The sequence below is a fragment of the Chiloscyllium plagiosum genome, unplaced genomic scaffold (genome assembly GCF_037043375.1).
Source record: "Chiloscyllium plagiosum isolate Xiang-an unplaced genomic scaffold, Cpla_swu_hap1 HiC_scaffold_31, whole genome shotgun sequence".
NCBI lineage: Eukaryota > Metazoa > Chordata > Chondrichthyes > Orectolobiformes > Hemiscylliidae > Chiloscyllium > Chiloscyllium plagiosum.
This window is the reverse complement of record NW_028270169.1, coordinates 56995859-57020327: the sequence shown is the minus strand read 5'-3', so window position 1 is coordinate 57020327 and position 24469 is coordinate 56995859. Positions and strand designations below refer to the sequence as shown.

At 41.6% G+C, this 24469-nt stretch overlaps 1 protein-coding gene across 2 annotated transcripts in view; it reads right to left on the bottom strand.

Moving 5' to 3' along the window:
- nup88 (nucleoporin 88) overlaps positions 1-24469 on the bottom strand; it is a 49484-nt gene that overhangs the window by 11784 nt on the left and 13231 nt on the right. The window contains exons 9-15 of one of the 2 annotated variants that reach the window (XM_043718836.2): positions 20292-20382; positions 17793-17897; positions 16462-16614; positions 13242-13367; positions 7625-7690; positions 2323-2403; positions 2094-2220 (exon numbers count right to left, since the gene is read on the bottom strand). In XM_043718836.2, the coding sequence (XP_043574771.2) occupies positions 2094-2220; positions 2323-2403; positions 7625-7690; positions 13242-13367; positions 16462-16614; positions 17793-17897; positions 20292-20382 (749 nt within the window). The remainder of the gene's footprint in view (positions 1-2093; positions 2221-2322; positions 2404-7624; positions 7691-13241; positions 13368-16461; positions 16615-17792; positions 17898-20291; positions 20383-24469) is intronic. The other variant, XM_087977567.1, reaches the window with a different exon arrangement.

Genomic DNA, 24469 nt, shown 5'->3' with positions numbered 1-24469 from the left:
AATGTCCTGGACCACTGAAGTGTTAGAAAGTTCACATTATCCAAACATTGACAATTTGTCAATTACGTTACACTCTGACAAAACGCCTTCTTCATCACTCTGTCTACTTGCAACTCCACTTTCAAGGAACTACGAACATGCACTTCAAGATCTGTTTGGCAACACTTCCTAGGACTCTACCATAAAATGTGCAAGTCCTGTCTTGATTTGCGTTACCAAAAATGCAGCACCTCATCTTTATCTAAATTTAACTCCATCTGTCACTCCTCGGCCCATCTGATCAAGATCCCGCTGTAATCTGAAATAACCCTCTTCATGGTCCACTACACCACCAATTTTGGTGTCACCTGCTAGCTGTTCTGGATTTCATGTGACCGAATCTTGCTAACTAGTCTACCATCAGGAAGCTTCTCGAACACTTTACTGATGTGCATATAGATCATGTACACCACTCTGCCTTCAAATCTTCCTTGTCACTTCTTCAAAAAACTCAATCAAGTTAGTGAGACATGATTTCCCACGTACAACGCCATGGTGACTATCTGTAATCAGTTCTTGCCTTTCCAAATACATGTAAATCCTGTCCCTCAGAATCCCCTCCAACAACTTACCCACCACTGATGTCAGGCTCACTAGTCTATAGTTCCCTGACTTTTCCTTACTACCTTTCTTAAATAGTGGCACCACATTAGCCACCCTCCAGCCTAATATCTCAGCAAGGGACCCAACAATCACTTTCTTAGATTCTCCCACTTTGAGAAGCTAGAACCACAAGGTATAATCTTGGAATAAGGCATTATCCATTGAACACAGATGAGTAAGAATTTCTCCCCAGACGATAGTGACTCTTTAACTCCATTTTTGTGATAAAGAATTCAAGTATACTAAGGCTGACACAGAATTTTTTAATCAGTAAGGGAATAAATGGTTTAGCTATAGATACAGGTTATATCTGCCATCTTACTTGAAGTCACTCTTGCAAAGGAAACATAGCTGCTCATTCAGGAGGTCATTATCCAGCAGCCAGTTCGTTGTGCAGAACTTCTTTGGTTAAATGGTCATCATGCGTCTGATGAATGTGGCTGAGCAAGTGCAGACATAATTGGCTTAGCAATGAGAGTTTGCTGATGGAATTAGCAACCTTCAGGTGGGCTGGTCCTGCCCCGAGATGCTGTGGATAAGTCAGAAGCCTTTCAGCATTTTCTCCTGCCTATGTTGCCCACAATCTCACTTGAGATTCTCAGTTTGGTGTTCTCATCAAGTTGCTGTTCCATAGCTTTCAAATAACTCAACTCAAAGTGGAGGCTCCTTCCCTTGCTCATTTGAACCCAAAACCTCAACAGACAAGTTGTTAGTTAGACTGTTAACTAATCTAGAAATTAGTCTATGAGTGATTCATTTTCCCCTCTAACACCATACAGCCAATGGAGTCTATTATTAGCAATATGACAAAAGGACACTTGGCAAAATCACAACATGGATTGTGAGTCACTATGGTTTTATGAAAGATTTATCAAATACAATTTTCCCTGACAGTATAATAAGGAGAAACTAGAGGAGGTAACATATTTGGATTTCTAGAATACATTGTTGCCAAAGACACTATAATTTAAGATGGAGTTCTGGATAGTACAAGAGCATTGATTAAAGGATTGGATAACTGGATACTAGTAAAAGCTTCTTTGCACGTTTTCAAAAAAGACCATAGATCCTGTTCTGTCCTGAAAAGGATTATAGTTTAACATTTCAACCAAATGGGTATTATGTCCACCATTTCAGCAGTGATTCAGTATACCAATTTTAGTTCCAAAATTACATCAATTCCAAAAGGAAAAAAAAAGCCTGAACCCATTACAACTGGATTCTAAAGTAAGAATGCAACCCATTGAGCCAAATTGACAATTTTTGTTTAGAATTCTGAAGCGCAACCCAGTTGGAAATGCATTCCAAAGCAGCTGGCTATAGTAATTAACAGTAAACATAAATGGAGTGGCTTTGTTTTAGTATGTTTTGAAGTTTTAAAAGAAAAAGTTCCTGAGAGCCAGCTACCTCAAGAGAATACTAAACAATATAAGTTCTAAGATTATTCATACCTGTTTAACATTGTTTCCCAGGTCCTCAAGTTGCTCACTGATACATTTAAGTTCTTTTTTCATATCTTTCTCGCTGTCCGACAGCACAGGAAGCTTTGAATTCAAACTGTGCAAGATTCTCTTCACTCTGTAATGCAGAGGTAACTTAGAAAGTGAATCAGTTTTTCTAAAACTATAAATGTCTACCCATTTCTCTACTTAGAGATATTGTCCTATTCTTGGCTCATACCTAATCATGATGTCATCTTGACTGTCTCTTGCATCTTCAAATTTGTCAGCAAGTACCTCTGCCATTTCCCGCATCACCTTCCTAATGAAAGAAATTAGTTTTGATCAGCACCTCCAAAGCTGAACTGCATCAATTGTTCTATCTCTTAACAAGAACTGCTGCTGGTAACTTCAATCCAATGTAACTCATTGTATTTACAAAATATATATCAATCAAGTAGGAAGTGATGAAAAACAGTGAGATTGGAGGCTTCTGGCTCAGGTGGATTTGCCCAGACTTTCTACCTGATCTCTCCATCACAGTCATGATCACAATACAGATTGCAATAATGTAATTATCACTTCAGATTGTTAAAGATTCTTTGACAGTCAGATCCAACAAATTTTGTTTACATAGCAGAATTAAATGTAACAAAATATCCCAAAGACATTATGAAACAAATTTATGACATAATACATTCAAGGGGGCTTTTAAGGCCAATGATACTGGAGAGACTGGAATCAGTTGTGTCAGCAGACAAATGTCTACAGAAGCTGTTTAAAATTAACGTCCATAGTTAAAGATTAAAACTATTTAATGAGAATTATTCAAGATAGAGATTAAATGTTTCTTTATGTTGAGAGTATAATGACCCATGTACTTTGGAGAATATTTAAATGTTGTTTCTGTGATGTCTCCAGAGTTGGGGAGTACTTTGAGAGGCTTAACTGGTTTCCCAAATATGGCATAATTAGGTTTCAAGAATGCCCACATGACCAGAGAAAACCAAATGCAGTGCTTTCCACCTGACAGTTTGAAACACAGAATTTTTGTAGACAAATATAAATCATAAGACGCAAGGATAGGGTGAATGCACTCAGTTTTTTTTCCCCCGGGGCTTGGGAATTGAGGACTAGAGGGCATCAGTTTAAGGTTAGAAGGGAAAAGTAAAAGGGAGCCTGAAGGGCAACCTTTTCACATATGGAATGAGCTGCCAGTGGAAGTGGGTGAGGTGGGTACATTGACAACATTTAAAAGGTATTTGGAGAAATACATGGAGGAAGAAAGGATTAGAAGGATATAGGCCAAGTGCAGGGAAATGGGGTTAGCATGGATAGTCATTTTAGTTGGCATGGACCAGTTTGGGTCAAAGGGTCTGTCTCTGTGGTGTAGGACTCTGACAAGAAGTAAGCAAGATTTTCTCTGACTGCAACAGCTGTGTTTAGCAGTTGTCAAACAGAACCTGATGTTGAAACAAACCTCAGAAAAGTCTTACTGTGTTGGAAGGCAGAGAGACAGCTGAAGCCAGGAAAGGCAATGGATTCTGGATTGGACCAGACCACTGCTGTTGTTTCAAGGTTGTGAGGGACCACAAGTTCATGTAAAAAGGAAGGGGGCTCAAGGGGAGGATTCTATAAGAAGAGAGATATTACTGAGGCAATGATCAGGGTGAAAATACTTGACCAAATGCAACATGCAGCCCAACAAAAGCAAGCTAGTGCCAGGAGACATGGTTATCTGCAGCTGCAAGTTATAGTTTGAGCTGCTAAATAAAACTGGAGATTTTAAAGTAAACTGAATCCATGTTATTTAATCGGTTATCAACAGTATAAGAAAATGACAGGGCAGGAGACGAGAGTTAAAGGGAATTCTGTGTCACCAGGAATGTCGTGCGCTGAATAAGAGAGGATTCTTAAATGTATGCCTTGTTGGTGGTAGCCCATGTGTTTTGCTGCCAGTGAATGTGACTCAAGGGCTATGAGGATAAAGTGGAAAGAGAGATTCTGTGGAGCAGTGGAACAGTTTTTGAAACAAATCAAATCATTGAATGCATTGAAGGAGTTAGATGATATATCAATGTTGAAGAGATCAAGTGGTATGGGATGATCAAGCTGCTCCTATACTTTTAGCTACATCAAGTATTCCTTGGTTGTATTGTCTATTTAATGTGAAGGTATATCTATAATACTTTTAGCCTGTTCATTAATATTTGAACTACATTTATTTTAGTTGGTTTATTACAGTAAAAGTTAAAAAAAAGTCTTGCCCAATAGTTTTCTTTCCATTAACATGACAGATGCTTTAAAAAGTTAACGTCTTGTGGAGATTGTAACAAGAATTTCTACTGTTCATTCCTACTTGTGAAAATAAATTAATTCCACAAATCTTGATGTACAAAGTTGCAATGTCCTATTTTTCAGAGATGGGAGGGATCTGAGTTTCATTGATCATAGAATGTTACAGCGCAGTACAGGGCCTTCGGCTCTCGATGGTTTAGTAGGTTGGCGCAACCATCTGAAGCCCATCTAACCTACACCGTTCCATTATTACCCATATGCATGTCCAATGTTCATTAAATGCCCTTAGCATTAGAGAGTCTACTACTGTTGCAGGCAGACCGTTTCACACCCTACTACTAGTAAAGGATTAATATCTGTCTTAAATCTATCATCCTTCAATTTAAAGCTATGCCCCCTCGTGTTAGCCTTCACCAAAGGAAAAAGGCTCTCACTGTCCACCCTATCTAACCCTCTTATTATCTTATACATCTCAATTAAGTCACCTCACAACTTCTTCTCTCCAACAGCCTCAGTTCCCTCAGCCTTTCCTTGTAAAATCTTCCTTCCATACCAGGCAACATCTTAGTAAGTGTCCCCTGAACTCTTTCCAAAGATTCCACATCCTTCCCATAATGTGGTGACCAGGACTGCTTGCAATACTCCAGGTGCAGCCTTACCAGTGTCTTGTACAGCTGAAGCATGACCTCGTGGCTCCAAAACTCAATCCTCTTACCAATAAATGCCAACACACCACATATGCCTTCTTAACAACCCTATCAACCTGGGTGGTAACATTCAGGCATTTACACACCTGGACACAGATCTCTGTTTATCTTACTTTGCCAAAAATTTTACCATTAGCACATTACTCCTCATCTTTATTACTTCTTCTGAAGTGAACTACCTCACACTTTTCTGCATTAAACTCCATTTGCTACTTTACAGCTCAATACAGCATCTTATCTATGTCAATCTATAACCAAAAACATCCTTTGGCACTATCCACAACTCTGCCTACCTTAATGTCATCCGCAAATTTACTAATCCATTCTTCTTCGCTCATCTCAGATCATTTATAAAAATGACAAAAAGCAGTGGCTCCAAAACAGACCGTTGCAGCACACCACTGGTAACGGAGCTCTAGGATGAACACTTCCCATCAACCACCACCCTTTGTCTTCTTTCAGTTGGCCAATTTTTGATCAAAACCACAAAATCATCTTCAATCCCGAAACTCCTTATTTTGTGCAATAGCCTACCGTGTAGAACCTTATCAAATGCCTTACTGAAGTCCATATACACCACATCAACCACCTTACCTTCATCCACCTGTTTTGTCACCTTCTCGAAGAACTCAATTAAGTTACTGAGACATGACCTACCCTTCACAAAACCATGTTGGCTTTTCCTAATCAAATTATTCCTTTCCAGATGATTATAAATCCTATCACTTATAACCTTTTCCAACACCTAATCCACAACTGAAGTAAGGCTCACTGGTCTATAATTACCAGGGTTGTCCTGACTCCCCTCCTTAAACAAGGGAAGAACATTTGTTATCCTCTAGTCTCTGGCACTACTCTCGTCAACAATGATGACAAAGATCAAAGCCAAAGGCTCTGCAATCTCTTCCCTGGCTTCCCAGAGAATCTGAGGAGAAATCCCATCCAGCTCCAGGGTCTTGTCTATTTTCAGATCTTCCAAAATTGCTAAAACCTCCACCCCATCTAATCTTATAGCCTATATCTCCATATTTTCATTAACTTTCCTTTTCCTTTGTGAATTTTCCTTTTCCAATGTGAATACTGACAAAGTATTCATTTAGCGCTTCTCCTATGTCCTCAGATTCCACACACAACTTTCCACTATCTTTGATTAGCCCTAATAACTAGTTATTCTTTTAGTCCTGATATACCTGTAGAAGGCCTTAGGGTTTTCCTCAATCCTATCCGCCAACAACTTCTCATATCCCCTCCTGGCTCTTCTTAGCTCTCTTTTTAGATCTTTTCTGGCTAACTCTCAAGTCCTCTAACTGAGCCTTCATGCCTCTTCCTCAAATAAGCCTTCCTCTTCCTCTTGAGAACAGCTTCAACTTCTTTCGTAAACCATGGCTCTCTCTCTCGACAACTACCTCCCTGTCTGATAGGTATATATTTATCAAGGACCCGCAGTAGCTTTTCCTTGAATAAGCTCCACATTTCAAGAGTGTCCAACCCCTGCAGTTTCCTTCCTCATCCTATGCATCCTAAATCTTGCCTAATCACATCATAATTGCTTTTCTCCCAGTTATACCTCTTTCGCTGTGGTATATACCTATCCCTGCCCACTGCCACTGTAAACATAATCAAATTGTGGTCACTATGGTCAAAGTGTTCACCTACCTCCAAATCTAAAACCTGGCTGGGTTCATTCCCCAGTACCAAGTCCAATATGGCATTGCCCCTTGTCGGCCAGCCTACATACTGTGTCAGAAAACACTTCTGCACACACTGAACAAAAACTGACCCATCTAAACTACTTGAACTATTGTATTCCCAGTCAATATTGGGGAAGTTTAAGTCCCCCATAACAACTATCCTGTTACTCTCGCTCCTATTGAGAATCTTCTTTGCTATCTTTTCCTCTACACCTCTGCAACAATTCGGAGGCCTATAGAAAACTCCCAACAGGGTGACCTCTCCTTTCCTGTCTCCAACCTCAGCCCAAACTACCCTAGTGGATGAGTCCTCAAATGTTCTTTCAGCTGCCACTTGATTGACACCCCCACCTCTTTTAGCATCTTTTCTGTTCTTGCTGAAACATCTAAATCCTGGAATCTGCAACAACCATTCCCGTCCTTCCTCGAGCCAAGTCTCTGAAGTGGCCACAACATTGAAGTGCCAGGTACCAACCTTATTCTGGTTGCTCCTGGCATTGAAGTACACACATTTCAAACCAACATTCGGATTGCTGGTGCCCTCTCACGACCTTGTAAACCTATCCCTGACCTCACTACCCTCAACCTCCTGTACATTAGAACTACAATTCAGGTTCCCATCCCCCTGCTGCATTAGTCTAACCTCCCCGCTCCCACCCCGAAGATCATTAGCAAATTTTCCCCCAGGATATTGGTACCCCTACTTCAGTAGCTAAGAAAACGAATTAAACTGTTTGTGGTATTAACTCAGGAAAGCCATCACAATAATAGCTTCATTGAGTTTCACATTACTGAGTGGCTTAAAAATGCATCCATGTGTCTCCATTTAAGAACACAATGTACTTACTTGTCCCCAATGCACTGCACAATATCCTGCATTTGCTTCTTTTTTTGACTTTCCAGTAGCTTTACCCTGGAATGTGGAACAGAATTCTGATTTTACTATCAACTCTTGATGATATAGTTAACTCAATAACATTGCACTACTCTAAATTTAACAAAGGTAGAACTGGTGTGAAAGGCACAAAGGGAGCAGAAAATGTATTCAGGAAAATATTTAGACAGTGCACACCATACCGTACAAAAACAGGGGTGGTGTTTTGAACCTAGTGAAAAGATTGAATCATGGGAGGTAGAAATAGTATCATATGAAGAGCACTATATTGGATAGGATTGTGGGGAATTATATTTAGAGTGGTCATGGGTAAAGGTCAAAGATCAGGAAGAGAGGTTTTGAAACATAAACCTATTGATCTAAACGGATATATGATTTAGCTAGTGTGAGCTTGTAGAAGTTAAAAGGGTAAATCAATGCCAGATAAAGAGGATGAGGAGATACAAGGGCTCCAAGGGTTCAAAATAGGAATGTGAAAGAACTTAAAGAAAAACATGTGCAAACAAATTCAGACCCTGCTGGATATCAAGAAGCTTGAAGAATAGATAGATGAAAAAGGGGGATTTCAGATAAATAAGGCTAAACATTATAGAAAACCTACAGTATGAGTAGTGAAGGTGTGAAATTAAAAGGTGAGAAAAGAAAAGAGCAAGGATGAAAAAAGACAATTTTAAAAAAATCAATAAAACAAAGTATATGAAAGTAATTAAAAAAGGGCTCATTAGGGACAAATGAGGATAATTTGTGTTTAGAGACAGATGACTGATACGGTTCTGTGTGGCTTCTTCTCGCTTGTTTTCACAAAGAAAAAAAAACAATACACAGAATTTGGAGGAAGACAGTTAAATATTAGGTGGAATTTACACAATGAGAGAATGAGTATGAAGGGGAAATTATAAATGTGTTGCCTCAACTGCAGAGAATAATAAGATTGGGATTGCTTTAGCTGACAGGAAACATAACTGAAGAGTTGAAAATCAAGAGGCATCTGAGAGGTCCATAACCAAAAAGGAGTAGATCGAGGGCAAGAGGTTGGACGTTTAGAGGGGACTTCAAAAAGCAAAACTCCTCATAACATTTAAAAAGTTTTTCATATGCATTCACAGATTAATGTGTTGCTGGCTGGGCCAGAATGGTATCAAGCTTCTGGAGTGTTGTTGGGGCTGCACTCATACAGGTAGGTAGGGAGTAATCCATCACACTTCTGACTTGTGCCTTGTGGATGGTGGACGGGCTTTGAGGAGTCAGGAGGTGAGTTATTCACTGCAGTACTTCAAGCTTCTGACCTGCTCTTGTAGCCAGTGTTTATGTGGTGAAGCCAGTTGAGGTTCTGATCAACAATAACATTGATAGTGGGGGATTCAGTGATGGTAACACTACTGAATGCCAAAGGGCAGTGGTTGGATGGTCTCTTATTCGTGATGGTCATAGCCTGGCGTTTGTGTGGCGCAAATGTTACTTGCCACTTGTCAGCCCAAGCCTGGATATTGTCCAGATCTTGTTGCATTTGAACATGGATTATTTCAGTATCTGAGGTGGTCGCAAATGGTGCCGAACCCTGTGCAATTAATCAGCAAACATTGCCACTTCTGACCTTATGATGGAGCAAAGGTCATTGATGCAGCAGTTGAACATGGTTGGGCCAAGGACATTACCCAGAGATATCCGGGACCTGAGATGACTGAACTCCAACAGCCATGACCATCTTCCTATGTATCAGACATGACTCCAACCACCAGAGAGCTCCCCCCCCCACCCCCCCTTCACCTCCGATACCCATCGATTCCAGTTTTGCTAGGGTTCCTCAAAGCCACACTGTCGAATGCAGTCTAAAAGTCAAAGGCTGTCACTCGCACCTCACCTCTGGAATTCAGTTCTTTTGTCCATGTTTGGACCAAGGCTAATGAGGTCCAGAGCGGAGTGACCCTGGCGGAGCCCAAACTGGGCATCACTGAGCAGGTGCTGCTTGACTAATTACCGACTAATGGGTCGGTAATTTACCGGGTTGGATTTGTCCTGCTTTTTATGTACAGGACATACTTGGGCAATTTTCCACATTGTTAGGTAGGATACCAGTGTTTTAACTGTACTGGAACAAAGTTTGTGCAAAGATTTGTAGCTCGGGTGCTCGTTGTTGTGGTTCTGTACGCCAAGCTGGAAGTTTTTGTTGCAAACGTTTCGTCCCCTGGCTAGGCGACATCATCAGTGCTTGGGAGCCTCCTGCGAAGCGCTTCTTTGATGTTTCCTCCGGTGTTTATAGTGGTCTGTCCCTGCCGCTTCCGGTTGTCAGTTTCAGCTGTCCGCTGTAGTGGTTGGTATATTGGGTCCAGGTCGATGTGTTTGTTGATGGAGTTTGTGGATGAATGCCATGCCTCTAGGAATTCCCTGGCTGTTCTCTGTCTGGCTTGCACTATGATAGTAGTGTTGTCCCAGTCGAATTCATGTTGCTATATAGGACAAACAGGAAGACAGCTAACAATCCGCATACATGAACATCAACTAGCCACGAAACGACATGACCAGCTATCCTTAGTAGCCACACACGCAGACAACAAGCAACATGAATTCGACTGGGACAACACTACTATCATAGGGCAAGCCAGATAGAGAACAGCCAGGGAATTCCTAGAGGCATGGCATTCATCCACAAACTCCATCAACAAACACATCGACCTGGACCCAATATACCAACCACTACAGCGGACAGCTGAAACTGACAACCGGAAGCGGCAGGGACAGACCACTATAAACACCAGAGGAAACATCAAAGAAGCGCTTCGCAGGAGGCTCCCAAGCACTGATGATGTCGCCTAGCCAGGGGACGAAATGTTTGCAACAAAAACTGTCCTGGAACAGCTTGGCTAGGGGAGAGCAAGTTCTGGAGCACAAGTCTCAAGTACTATTGCTGGAATCAGCGCCCATAGCTGTTACAGTATCCAGTGTCGCCAACTGTTTCTTGATATCATGGAGTGAATCAAATTGGCTAAAGACTGGTATCTGTAATGTTGGAGACTACTGGAGGAGGCAGAGATTAACCACTCTGCACTTCTGGATGAAGATTGCTGTGAAAGCTTTTTGCACTGATGTGCTGGTCTCTTCCATCATGGACTATGGGAATATTTCTGGAGCCGCCTCCTCCAGTGAGTTGTTTACTTGTCGACCACCATTCCTGATTGGATGTGGCAGGATTGCAGAACCTAGATCGAATCGGTTGTTTGTGGGATTGCTTAGCTCTCTCGATAACTTGCTACTTATGCTGGCATGCAAGTTTGGTGTCTTCACTGTATTGACACCTCATCTTCAGATATGCCTGGTGCTGCTCTTGGCATGCCCTCCTGCACTCTCCATTGAACCAGGGTGGATCCCCTGGCTTGATGGTAATGGTAGAGTGGGGAATATACTGGGCCAGGAGGTTAGAATGCGCTGGAGTACAGTTCTCCTGCTGATGATGTCCCATGGCAACTCACAACGCCCAATCTTGAGGTGCTAGATCTGTTTGAAGTCTGTCCAAAGTTTCACGATGGCAGTGCCACACAACATGGACATTATTCTCAATGTGAAGGCTGGACTTCATCTCTACAAATACTGTGCAGTGGTTACTCTTATTGGTATGGTCATGGACATTTGCAGCTGGCGCACTGGTACGGTTGAGGTCAAGTATGTTTCCTCTTTATGGTTCCCTCATCACGTGCTGCAGACCCAGTCTAGCAGCTATGTTATTTAGGACCTGACCAGCTTGATCAGTAATTCTGCTGCTGACCTATCTTGGTGGACTTTGAAAATCCTCACCTCGAGTACTTTTTGTACCTTTGCCATCCTCAGTGTTTCCTCCAAGTATTGTTAAATATGGAAATTCACCAGCTGAGAGAAGGCAGTAAGTGGTAAATCAGCAGGAGATTTTCTCCTCCACATTTAACCTGAATCCATGAGACACGGGCCCAGGGTCAATGTTGATGACTCCCAGAACAACTCCCTCTGAAATGTGTACCACTGTGCTGCCACCTCTGCTGGGTCTGTCCTGCCAGTGAGACAAGACATATCCAGGGATGGTGGTGTCTGAGACACTGTCATACTCTCAGAATCAGACCTTACAGACAATGTCTGACTATTGCTTGGCTAGTCTGTGAGACAGCTCTCCAATTAGGGCAATCATCCCCAGATGTTAGGAAGACGACTTTGCAGGATCGACAGGGTTATTTCTGCCTTGGTCTTTTCTGGTGCTGAGGTCGATGCCAGATCACAAGTCACAGATTTACAGCATGGAAACAGACCCTTCATCCAACTTGTCCATGTTGGTCAGACATCCTAAATTAATCTAATCTCATTTGCCAGCACTTGCCATATCCCTCTATACCCTTCCTATTCATATACCCATCGGATGCCTTTTAAATGTTGCAATTGTAACAGCCTCCACTAATTCCCCTGGTAGCTCATTCCATACATGCACCACTCTCTGCGTGAAAAAGCTGCTGAGGTCCCTTTTAAATCTTTCCCCTCTCACCCTAAACCTACGGCCTCTACTTCTGGACTCCCCCCACCCCAGGGAAAAGACTTAGTCTCTTTATCTATCCATGCCACTCATGATTTTATAAACCTCTATTGGTCATCTCTCAGGCTCCGACATTCCAGGGAAAACAGCCTCTCCCTAAAGCTTGTAAATATTTTCTGAACCTTTTCAAGTTTTACAATATCCTCCCTATAGGAGGGAGACTAGAACTGCACACAGTATTGCAAAACTGGCATAACCATTTGGTTTCATTTCTTTGAGACTATGTAGTGTTTGGTACAACTGAATGGCCTGTTAGGCCATTTTTGAGGGTATTTGAGCGTCAACTACACCACAGTGGGTCTGAAGTCACATAGCCAGACCAGGTGAGGATGGCAGATTTCCTCCCTGAAAGACATTAATAAACCAAATGGGTTTTTCCGACAATCGTTTCATGGTGATCAGGAGATTCTTAATTTCAGATTCCACCATCTGCTGAGTGGGATTCAAATCCAGGTCCCCAGAACACTTATTGGAGTTCTTGGATTAAAAATCTAACCATAATACCACCAGGCCATCGCCTACCCTTATTCTCACTTTTTGTCAGTGGATAAATTTAATGCAACAATTGTGCCATAACATTGCCTGATTCAGCCCATGTCACCCACTGCTGAAACTCTAAACTGGACTATTCCAATGCTTTTCTGACCAGCCTCATCTTCTACCTGACAGAATCTGAAGTCCATTCCAAACTGTGCAGACTGTCATAACATTCACCATCACATTTCCTCACCTTGACTGATCCACATAGGCTCCCATTGAGAAACACTAATTTTCAAAACACGTCCAATTTTCTAATCTCTCCAAGGTTTCACTTATTCCCAATGTCTGCATTCTAACCTCTCCACCACACTTAAGATCACCTTAAATCCTTCCTCACCTGTTCTACGATCCTGTGTGATCATCTTTGCATGGCTGCAGTTTGACTGCAATTGCATGGTATCTTGGGTCATTTCACTAGCTTAAACATTCCATATAAATACAATTTTTTATTTCACATAAATCAAGAGGTGACTTTATTACCTGCGTGTGATCTCTTCGCGTGCAAGAGCCTGTTTAAGGATGTACTCTTCTCTGAAGACCTGGGTGGCTCGACTCAAGAGCTGCAGACATTCCTGTGGTGGAGGTACTCCTACTGCATCAGATGCCCTGAAAAGAAAAGCGAAGATACATACTGTAGAGTTCCAGCTTCTTGCAATTCACCAAAGCTCCTTCAACAGCAACTTCCAAACCTTTAATCCATACCATCTAGAAGAACAAATGTAACAGACACATGGGCACGCCACCTGCAAGTTCTCCCCCAAACCACTCACCATCTTGACCTAGAAATTTTACTGTTCCTTCAGTGTCACTGGGTCAAAATCCTGGAACAGCTTCCTTAACTATGGGTGTACCAATATCACATGGACAGCAGTGATTCAAGGTGACAGTTCACCACCTTCTTCTCGTGGCCAATGAGGGATGGGTAGTAAATGCTGACCTCACCAGTAATACTCAGTCTCAAGAACATAATCCTGCCATGTGAGTATCAGAGATAAGTAAACACGATTACCGATGAAGGTTGACTTGACTTAATTATTTCCACCACAAGCACATAAACACTCATTATCTGGTTGAGTGGAACGCCAACCTCCAGGCCTGATTACAACCTTTCACCAGGATGTAGGGATAATATATTCTATCCACTTGTCAAATTGTTGAATGTTCTATGCAATACAGCCGAATCTCGAGTGTCCGAAGGAGATGGGCGGACAGTATTTCATTCAATACCTCTCCTCTGGGACTCAGTTTTCTGAAGTTTCCTTTATCCTCGCTCTGTCTGCCTTGCACCCTCTCTCTGTCTCAGGGTTTGCTTCTGAGCAGACACACACTTGTGTGTAACGGACTTGCAGCACAATGTTGGATAGATTATCTGGGGAAAGGGGGGCTTGGGAGTTCCACCCAATGGTAGAACTCCAAGCGAAGTGTTGGGAGAGAGGGGGAGGGTGGGAGGTCAGTCATTTGGTCACAGTACCTGGGCTCCCACCGATGTCAAGGACTGTTCTCAGCAACATTTCAGTGAGCCAAATTCACTTTTAATAATTGTAAACAAAAGGCACGATCAGAGTTGGTCACAAGTCATTGATGTAATGCTCCTATCGGGACCTTGAGATCTTCTTCGGATAATTGATACACAGAAGTTCCTCTGTTTTAATATTTTATGTTTGAATCTTTTTCTCAATTCTTCTTCATGGGATGTGGGAATTGCTAGCAAAACCAGCATTTGTTGCCAATCCCTTACTGATCATGAACTGAATGGACTGGAGGTTATTTCAGAGGGAAGTTAAGAATCAACTACATTGTAAAATCTAAGTAAGGATGGCAGATTCCCTTCCCTAAAAGAGAGGAGCAAACCAGATGAGTTTTTATACGATAACGCCATGGCAACATTACTGGGACTAACTTGATATTCCAGATTTAATGGGTTGTTGTGGTGCAGTGGCTCCCTACCTCTGTGCTAGGAGACCTAGGTTCAAGCCCCACCGGTTCCTGAGGTGTATGATAATGTCTGAACAGGCTGAGTCAAAAAGATATATCTAATTAATAAATGTGGAATACACAAGTTGCCAGTCACCATAGTGGGATGTGAACCAGTACTTCAAGAGCATTAGCCTCATGACTACTAGTCTAGTGACATTACTACTATGCTATTGCCTCCTATTAAATATCCACATGCTAACTCATTTTATGGGTATGGAAGGTGTAATAGTCTGAAGCATTAACTCAGAGAATGCAAGAATTTAAATTAAGTTTGAAATCTGAAAATAAGAAGTTGGCATCTTTAGATGTCATTAAGAGAAAAACAGCTGGTTCACGAATATCAAATAGGAAACAAAATCTGCCACCCTTCCTCAGCCTGACAAGATTCTAGTCCTAGCGCAGCTTAATTGTCCTTCTGTGACCCAGAAACTCGTCAGTTGCATAAGAACGTTTTTTTAGGAAGGTGGGTTAGGCATTAAACAGCTGCTCTGTTAGAGACACCCCACATCCAAAGCATTAACTGTAGGAATTCCAATGTTTATTTCGAGACATGGCCAAGTACAAACATCAGTCAAGATCAGTATTTAAATCTGAATAGCTATGGGGAGAACAGAATGCATCATCACTGCAGCTTCAGTTTCTCCAGGTAGAAAACACCATGTTCTATTAATTTTTCACTTCTGAAAGTGTTGACCCAGGGCCACCATTTCATGAATGGGAACAGCTCATATACAGTTCACCAAAATGAACAAACACATAGTACAACAAAAATGCACTACTCCAAAGATTAGATTAGATTAGATTCCCTACAGTGTGGAAATAGGCCCTTTGGCCCAACCTGTCCACACCGACCCTCCGAAGAGTAACCCACCCAGACACATTTCCCTCTGACTAATGCACCTAACATTATGGGCAATTTAGCATGGCCAATTCACCTGACCTGCACATTTTTGGACTGTGGGAGGAAACTGGAGCACCTGGAGGAAACCCACGCAGACACAGGGAGAACATGCAAACTCCACACAGACAGAGTCACCCAAGGCTGGAATTGAACCTGGGATCCTGGTGCTGTGAGGCTGCAGTGCTAAACCACTGAGCCACTGTGCCGCCCAACCATTCCCAAATCTGCTGCAACTAGCATTCATGTACTTTAGGACTTACAGGATTCAGTGTTGGGAAGGTAACTGCACTGCCTTAACTAAGTTCAGCAGATTCAGCACAGGTCAAACACAGAACTTTGTACTATATGGTTCTAGTTGCATTATGCCATGATGCGGCAATGTGGCACAGTGGTTAGCACTGGTTAGCACTGCTGCCTCACAGCGCCAGAGACCCGGGTTCAATTCCCGACTCAGGCGACTGACTGTGTGGAGTTTGCACATTCTCCCAGTGTCTGCGTGGGTTTCCTCCGGGTGCTCCGGTTTCCTCCCACAGTCCAAAGATGTGCGGGTCAGGTGAATTGGCCATGCTAAATTGCCCGTAGTGTTAGGTTAAAGGGGTAAATGTAGGGGTGTGGGTGGGTTGCGCTTCGGCGGGTCGGTGTGGGCTTGTTGGGCCGAAGGGCCTGTTTCCACACTGTAAGTAATCTGTAAGTAATCTAAATAAATAAATGATATGACTCCGTGAATTATTTCATGTTAGTGGGTTTGGAGAGGTTAAGGAAACCTGGTTGAATGCAATGAAATAATATGAATGTAAATATGTCTGTGGGTTAAAACAATACCTCAGTAGCAATGGATTGGTTGTAGTACGACGCAGAATATTTCTAATGTGTTGCTCAAAGGAACTGCTTGCAAAGTTTCGCAGTGGAGATGCCACACAGCTGCTGTCTGGGTTGGAACACAATAACGGTGGCGATACTGGCCTTGTCGTGGTCCTGCAAACATCCACAAATTTATTACAATTTGTTTGTAATCGAGTCAGTGCACAGACAGTTTCAAGTGAACTGTTGAAAGTATCAAAACCATATCAGGTGCAATTACTCAGAATTATTGCATGACAGCATCAAAAGTAAGTACAACACGCCATTCAGCCCCTCTGCTCTCCCACTGGTTAGATCCCAGCTGATCTGATCTTGGCATCAACTCAATTTTTCTATTCCCCCATAACCCTCAACTCCCCTGAAGTTTAGAAGCCTGCCTCCCAACAATTAATATATTCCAGCATTCTAAAGATTAAGGATCCTCTTGAAAGAAGAAATTCCTTTGCATTTCTACCTTAAACAGGCAACTGCATTCCTCAATTCTGGATTTTCCCAAAGGAGAAGAGTCTTCTCTGTATTCATCCATTAGGCAAGGAGCAAATGCCCAACTTTCCTGAAAAGGATTTTACCCAGCCAAACTTCTGAGCTGCTTCCAATGCAAGTATGATCTTCCTTAAATAAAGAGATCAAAACTTGACACAGTACTCTCACTAATGTCCTGCATCAAAACTTCCCTACTTTTACACTGCATTGCAATAAAAGCAAATGTTTTATTGCAAGTGAGTTTTGAGAAGATTGCTGATAGTGTATTTCATGCACTAGGACAGTGAGAACCTACCACAAACTACGCAATCTAAACTTTTGTGCCAAAGTGGATAGCTTTACATTTTCCCACAATATATTCCAATTGTCAATCTTTGCCCAGCCATACCTCAGGCAGACTCTTCCAACTTAAACCTTCCCTCCCTGCACTGGCCCCAAGTCATGTATCCATAATGCAGATGAGCAAACACTGGCAAGCCTCTGAATCCTTACCCAGCAATCCTATCTTGTATTGTGTGCTATGACTGTAAATAGTTTCAGAAAAAAACTCAATTTGTATTTTGATACAAACTTTGTGCATATTTCCAAATGGAGAAAAGGATAGCAATTAGCAGTGGGAATCATACTGGATACTCAAAATGTCACCAATCGGTTCAGTAACAATCTCAAGACTTCATCAGTCCACAATTATATTGATCCATATATCTGTGGAACAATGATAAACCAGATGATCACTTTCCCAAGCACTAACACTAAATCCCTGTTAAAAGGAAGTTTTCACAATTCAATCATACAAGGAAAATACTTACAGCAATTCTCTTATAATACATTCAAAAGAATCAGTAATACAAATCATTGCAGCTCCGAGGGACAGATCTGAAATGATCCAGAATCCTTTGATTGGTGCTGGTGGACTGTAAGAATTTGAAGACACACAAAGTGAAAATAATGCAACTGTCACTTCTTACCAAACAGAAAGGTGACAAAAAATATTGAAAAGAATTGAGAGAGTGACCGTCACTAGAATTCCCAGAAACCTATTTCTATAATCAACTACCTTAAAATAAAAGGACTACATTCAACTTAAACTCAGTTTGTAAAATCGCTAAAATTGCGACACCTGCATCCCGTGAATGAATAAATGAAGCAAAACTTGCACATAGGAAGATGTAATTCGGGCTATATACCAGTTAATCTTTTCAACCTCCTGTCTTATTTAACCTTGATCAATTTGTGGAAATAATTTCTTTTTAACCTATCTGATTCCCTTAGGATCTTAAACTTAAATCAAATCAACCCTTAACTTTCTAAAGTTCCAGGGAATACATTCTCTTATTATCCAGAAAACCTATAATTGACAGGATCAAAGGCCAATATATTGTTTCAAAGTCTAAATACCCAGAATTACTTTGAGGTGTGGAAGGCCAGTATTACAGTAATCATTCTGATCATTTAATTTTACGGACCTCAAGACATTTCAATGATATATCTGCCACCTGCCCCCTCAAAAACGTCCATTTGGATGTCCACTGCCTCAGCTTTTCATCATTAACAAAAAAAAACGCTGTTCTGTTTTTTTTTTGCTCCAAAGTAGCTGACCCCACATTTGCTAACATTCTTGCCTATTTATTTGCACCATCAACCTCTCTTTGAAATGTTATGCTTACATCTACACTTCTTACAATGCTACTTGTCTTGGTGTCATCAGCAAATTTACAATGCTCCTGTGAAAATGAAGGAGAAGGATGGCAAGATTTGTAAACCTTGGATGACAAGAGAAATTATGAGATTAGTCAAAAAAAAAAGGAAGCATATATTTAGGAAACTCAATTTACACAGAGCCTTGAATGCATACAAAGACAGGAGGAAACAACGCCAACAACAAATCAGGAGGGCTGAAAGAGGCCATGAAATGTCTTTGGCAAACGGAATTAAGGAAAATATACGTATATAAGGAGCAAGAGGATAGCTAGGGAAAGGGTAGGCCCACTCAAGAAAAAAAAGGAGTGTATTTTTGCGTGGAGCCGAAGGAAGTGGGCGAGGTCCTTAATGAATACTTTGCATTGGTATTCACAAAAGAGAAGGACATGGTGATAGAGAGTTTCAGGAGGGATATGTTGATATTTGGGGCATGTCAATAAGAAAGGAAGTGGTATTGGGTGTTTTAAAAAGCATTAAGGTAGACAAATCCCCACACCTTATGGGATCTATCACAGAATGCGGAGGGAGGCAGGTGAGGAAATTACTGGGACCTTGAACAAAATCTTCACATCCTCTTTAGTCACGAGAGATACCAGAGAACTGGAGAATACCCAACGTTGTTCCTTAGTTTAGGAAGGGCAACAGGGATAAGTCAGGAAATTATAGGCCACTGAGCCTTACGTCAGTGGTAGGGAAATTATTGAAGATACTTAGGGATTTAGTCACAATTGGAAAAATATGGACTTATTAGTGACAGGTAGCACGACTTTGTGCAGGCAAGGTCATGTCTCTCAAACCGGATTGAGATTTTTTGAAGTGACACGGATGATTCATGGTGGCAGAGTGGTAGATGCTGTCTTTATGAACTTCAGTAAGGCTTTTGACAGTATCTTGCTTGAATTCCAAAGTCACTGGTCAATATAAACAGCTTCCAGCAGGCTCCAAAGAGCAATCACTTATTTTAAACTGGGATTCTTTTCTCAGAACACTTTATTGAACCAGATGTAAAATTAGTCTGTAAAACCCAAACACAACCTTCTACCCAAAAACCCAGGCACGACCAGTTCAATATATGATTTCTCCTCTTTTTTTGTCCCCCAACAGTTTCTGTGGTTGGCTAGCCAGCACTCGCCTCGCCTAAATTGATGAATGCAACATCACAATCAGCTGCCAGTCCTTGAACATAACATATGCTGATGCCAACCATCTGCAGTATTCTTACAGCAATAATTAATCTTCAATTATCTTTCCAGGCCAGCTCCCATGTGCATACATCACTTTGCTTGTCCTCTTCTTCTCTTAAAACAAGATACTGTTCAAACTTTGATTCTCAACTTCAGCTCAGAGTTCCAGAACTGAGAAACTTAAAAAAATAAGTGGGCCAGTCCAAGCCACCACTCAGGTGATCAGGAGACAAAGATTCTACCTCAGCATATAACAATAATGCCTCCCCAGCTGCTTGGCCTAAGAATAACAGAGGCAAAAATTAAGGGTTTGTAAAACATTCATGCATTAAAAATATCACATAAAAAAGGTTTTCCTCAAGATTTTAACGATCTAAAACATTTTCCAGCTAGGGAGTAATAAGGAACATGGGAAGATGATACCTGCATGGCAGTGGTTTGGTGCACAGGACATGTTCTACTAAGCATTTCTGCTCTGATGCCAACTCCTGAAGCGCACTTTTATCTTCGTCATCTGTAGGCATAAAAGCACAAGGTGATCCACAACTTCAGGAATGCGGAAATATTAGTTGATAGATTTAAAAAGACTTGCAAATATTACCAAAAAGAACAGATGAGGCAAATCTAAACTACTTCACTTCCAAAAGTGATTCACTAATCTTATTTAGGTAAGGAAATCTGCTGTCATTTCCTGGTGTGGCCTACATATGACTCCTGACCCAAAGCAATGTGGTTGACTCTTAACTGCCCACTGAAATGGTATGATATTGCTACAAAGTTTAAAGAATTAAATTAGACAGACCATCAACTTAGACAGTGAAAATAACAATGGCAACCCAGTTCTGTTGTCCCTGCAACATCCCCTGCACTAACACCTTGGGGTTAATGAAAGAACTGATAGAGCTATCCCACAGATGAGGCAAAAGTGAGGACTGCAGATGCTGGAAATCAGAGTCTAGATTAGAGTGGTGCTGGAAAAACACAGCTTCAGTGCTGATGAAGGGCTTTTGCCCGAAACGTCGATCTTCCTGCTCCTCTGATGCTGTCTGACCGGCTGTGCTTTTCCAGCACTAATAAATCTTCAAACAACTCCACTTATTACATGATATCAAGAAATGTCTGAAGGTATTGATACTGCAAAGTCTGTAAGCTCTGCCAACATTTTGGCAACTTGTGCTCCATAAATAGCTACAACACTACCCAACCTACTCTAAAACAACTACAATACTGACATTGACACAACAATGGTTTTGCCACGTATATCCTGTCCATAAAAACCAGGACAAATTAAATCCAACCAGTCAACACCCTATCAGTAAAGTTATGGAAGTTATGTTCAGTAATAGTCTGATCAAAGACACTTAGTTGGGCTTTGTGGGGGCCACTCAGTTCCTGATCTCATTACAGCCTTGGGTCAAGCATGGACAAGGAGCTGAATTCCAGAGGTGCTGCATAAAAACAGTCAACAGGAGTAAAAGGGGAAACGATCTGTTGGTTGGAGACTTGTGGGAGAAACAAAGATGGCTGCGGCTAGGAGTCCCAAAAATCACTGCAGGAGCTCCTCATGATATTGTCTTAGACATAACCATTTTCAGTTACATTATTAACAACCTTCCTTCTAACAGTAAAGTCAGAAGTAGGGGTTTTCCAAATGGGTTAAAACCAACGAGGTAAAAACAATGACTGCAGATGCTGGAAACCAGATTCTGGATTAGTGGTGCTGGAAGAGCACAGCAGTTCAGGCAGCATCCAAGGAGCTTCGAAATCGACGTTTCGGGCAAAAGCACTCCTGATGCAGGGCTTTTGCCCGAAACGTCGATTTCGAAGCTCCTTGGATGCTGCCTGAACTGCTGTGCGTTTTCCAAATGGGAACTGTGCAAAATTCAGTACCATTCACAGCTCCTCAGATACAAGCAGCCAGTGTCCAAATTCAGCAAGACCAGACAATGCCCAGGCTTGAGGTGATTAAGTGGCAAGTAATATTCCTGTCACACAAAAGGTCAGGTAATGATGATCTCGAACAAGACAAAAATTTAACCCATTGCTCCACAACTTCCAAATGCAGTAACAACAAAGCTGTCTGTTGCATTCTGATGATCCTACCTTCTGCAGGAGTGCCTCAGGCTTGTCCAACTTTTTCCTTAACTGAGGATGCCCCTGAGCAGTGTCTGATCTATTTCCCACACTTCTGCCCTCATCCCACAACAATGATAGGGTTCCCCCTTCTTATTTTCCTCTGCATCAGCATCACCAAAGGATCATAGTTAGTCAGTTATGTGATTGTTCTTGACTGGACCAAAGGGTGTTTTTTGTGCTGTAGATCTCTACAACTCTATGAATAAGCTACCATTTCCACCATCCTCAGTGGAATGACACAACAAGACGTATCTCCCTGCTCACCCTTTTGCAGGGACCATTCCCCTAGAACACCTTGCCCACTCCTCCTCAATCAACATCCCCACACAGCATCTTCCCATGCAGTCATAGAAGGTACAACACCTCCATTTACTTCCTCCCTTCTCAGCATTCAAGGTCTCTGACACAACTTCCAGATGAAGCAATGATTTAAATATACTTTGCTCAATCTAATCTATATTCGCTGCTCTGCACTCGGGAGAGAAAACACAGACTGAGTGACCACTTTGCAGAACACCTACACTCTGCCCCAAATTTCTAGTTACCTGCCACTTCAACATCACTGCATTCCTATGCTAACACTTTTGTATCTGACCTGTTGCAGTGCTCCAGTGAAGCTCAACGCAAACTCATCATCTGCTTGAGTATTTTATGGCCTTCAGGACTCAGCATCAAGTTAAACAATTTCAAAGCATGAACACACCCTTCCATGTCTATAGTCTACCTCCACAACCCGAGACCCTGTCATGAAATGGGCTGCTTTCAACAAAGCCAACCCATTTTCACCCACTCAGTCTCCATTATCACCTTCTTGCTTCTCTTCATCTCTGGCTTGTTTGCTTAAAGTCCCTTTATTTGGCTACCCTTCTTGCACTCTGTGTTTCATCTCCACCCATCTGCTCACTCCTAATTATTCAAATTTCGGATTATCCGAACAAGATCTCAAGGTCCCGTAAAAACGTTACTGCTGTTACTGTTAGAACTACACCAAGGTGGAAGAAATAATTGAGAAAATTAGTTCTACCAAGAAATAGTGGATTGATTATGCTTCCCTAGCTCTCAGTGCTGGCAAAACCAAGGGACTCATTATTGATTTTCAGCAGGATGTTACTCATGCCCCCCTGCACATCAGCAACACAGAGGTGGCATGAGCGGAGACTGTCATTCTCCTGGGAGTGGTCATCAACAGCAAGCTTTCTTGGACTCTTCACATGGACGCACTGGTTACAAAGACCCAACATCTCTTCTTCCTCAGGCAGCTGAGAAAATTTGGCATGACGGTGAATACCCTTGCCAATTTTTATAGGTGCGCCATTGAGAGTATTCTGTCTGGATGTATCACTACCTGGTACGGCAACTGTACCGTTCAAGATCGGAGACAGTTAGTGAGTGGTGAACTCGGCCCGGACAATCACAAAGGCCAATCTACCAGGCCCGGTGTCAAGGAAAGGCTGTCAGCATTCTCAAAGATCCATCCCATCCTGGCAGTGTTTTTCTACAACCTCTACCATCGGGGAGAAGGTATAGAAGCCTGAACACATGCACCAACCGGTTTCAAAACAGTTTCTACCCTAGTGTTGTTAGAATACTGAATGGACTGAAACTCTTAGCATTCACCTGTACCTGTGCTTTGGTTTTGCCGCTGTTTACCTATATTTATCTATGCTATTAAACTATGATCTGCCTGTATTGCTCACAAGACAAATCTTTTCACTGTGCCTTGGTACACGTGACAATAAATTCATGCATTTGATAAGCCTTTGGTGGTTATGGAGGAAAAGGAAGACCTCCGAGGATTAGTTCCACAGTTTCATTTGGAAATCTTAATGTGAATGTTTTGTGTACTTTTTTTTAATAAAACACATTTTATCTATTTAAATAACTTATACTGCTGTAACTACTAGTGATTTATTGGAGAGATATATGGATAGGGAATTGAAATGAAAAAGTTAAAATAATGCCTCAGGGAAGAAAACTACCCAGCTGTATATTACAGAAAGCATGACACCGATTCACAGCTTTTAACCCGATGGAGTACAACTCTCAGCTGTCCTCCATTTAACACATTACCAAGTCCAATTGCTTCTGAACCTCTATGGTTGGAATAATATACCCTGTAGGAAGAACAGGGCTATGTTGCATTGAAAACTCAGGAGAGCCTCAAAAACAAGGTCTGATCAACAAAACAGCTTCAGTATCGAGAATAAAAGCAAAATGGTGCAGATGCTGGAGATACGAAATAAAAAAAACTTGACTCACATTCAAAGAGAGAGAAAAAGAGAGTTATCATTTTGAGTCCAGTGTGATCTTTTGAATCATATCAACGACTGGCAATATTTGTCTCTGGTAGTGAGTTACCTGCTCAAACACTTCAAAGCATTAGGACAGTGCATATTATTACACTAAAAGAATCTTATAATTGCATTTAATTTCTTACTGACGAAATGTCTTTTGTAAAATATCAT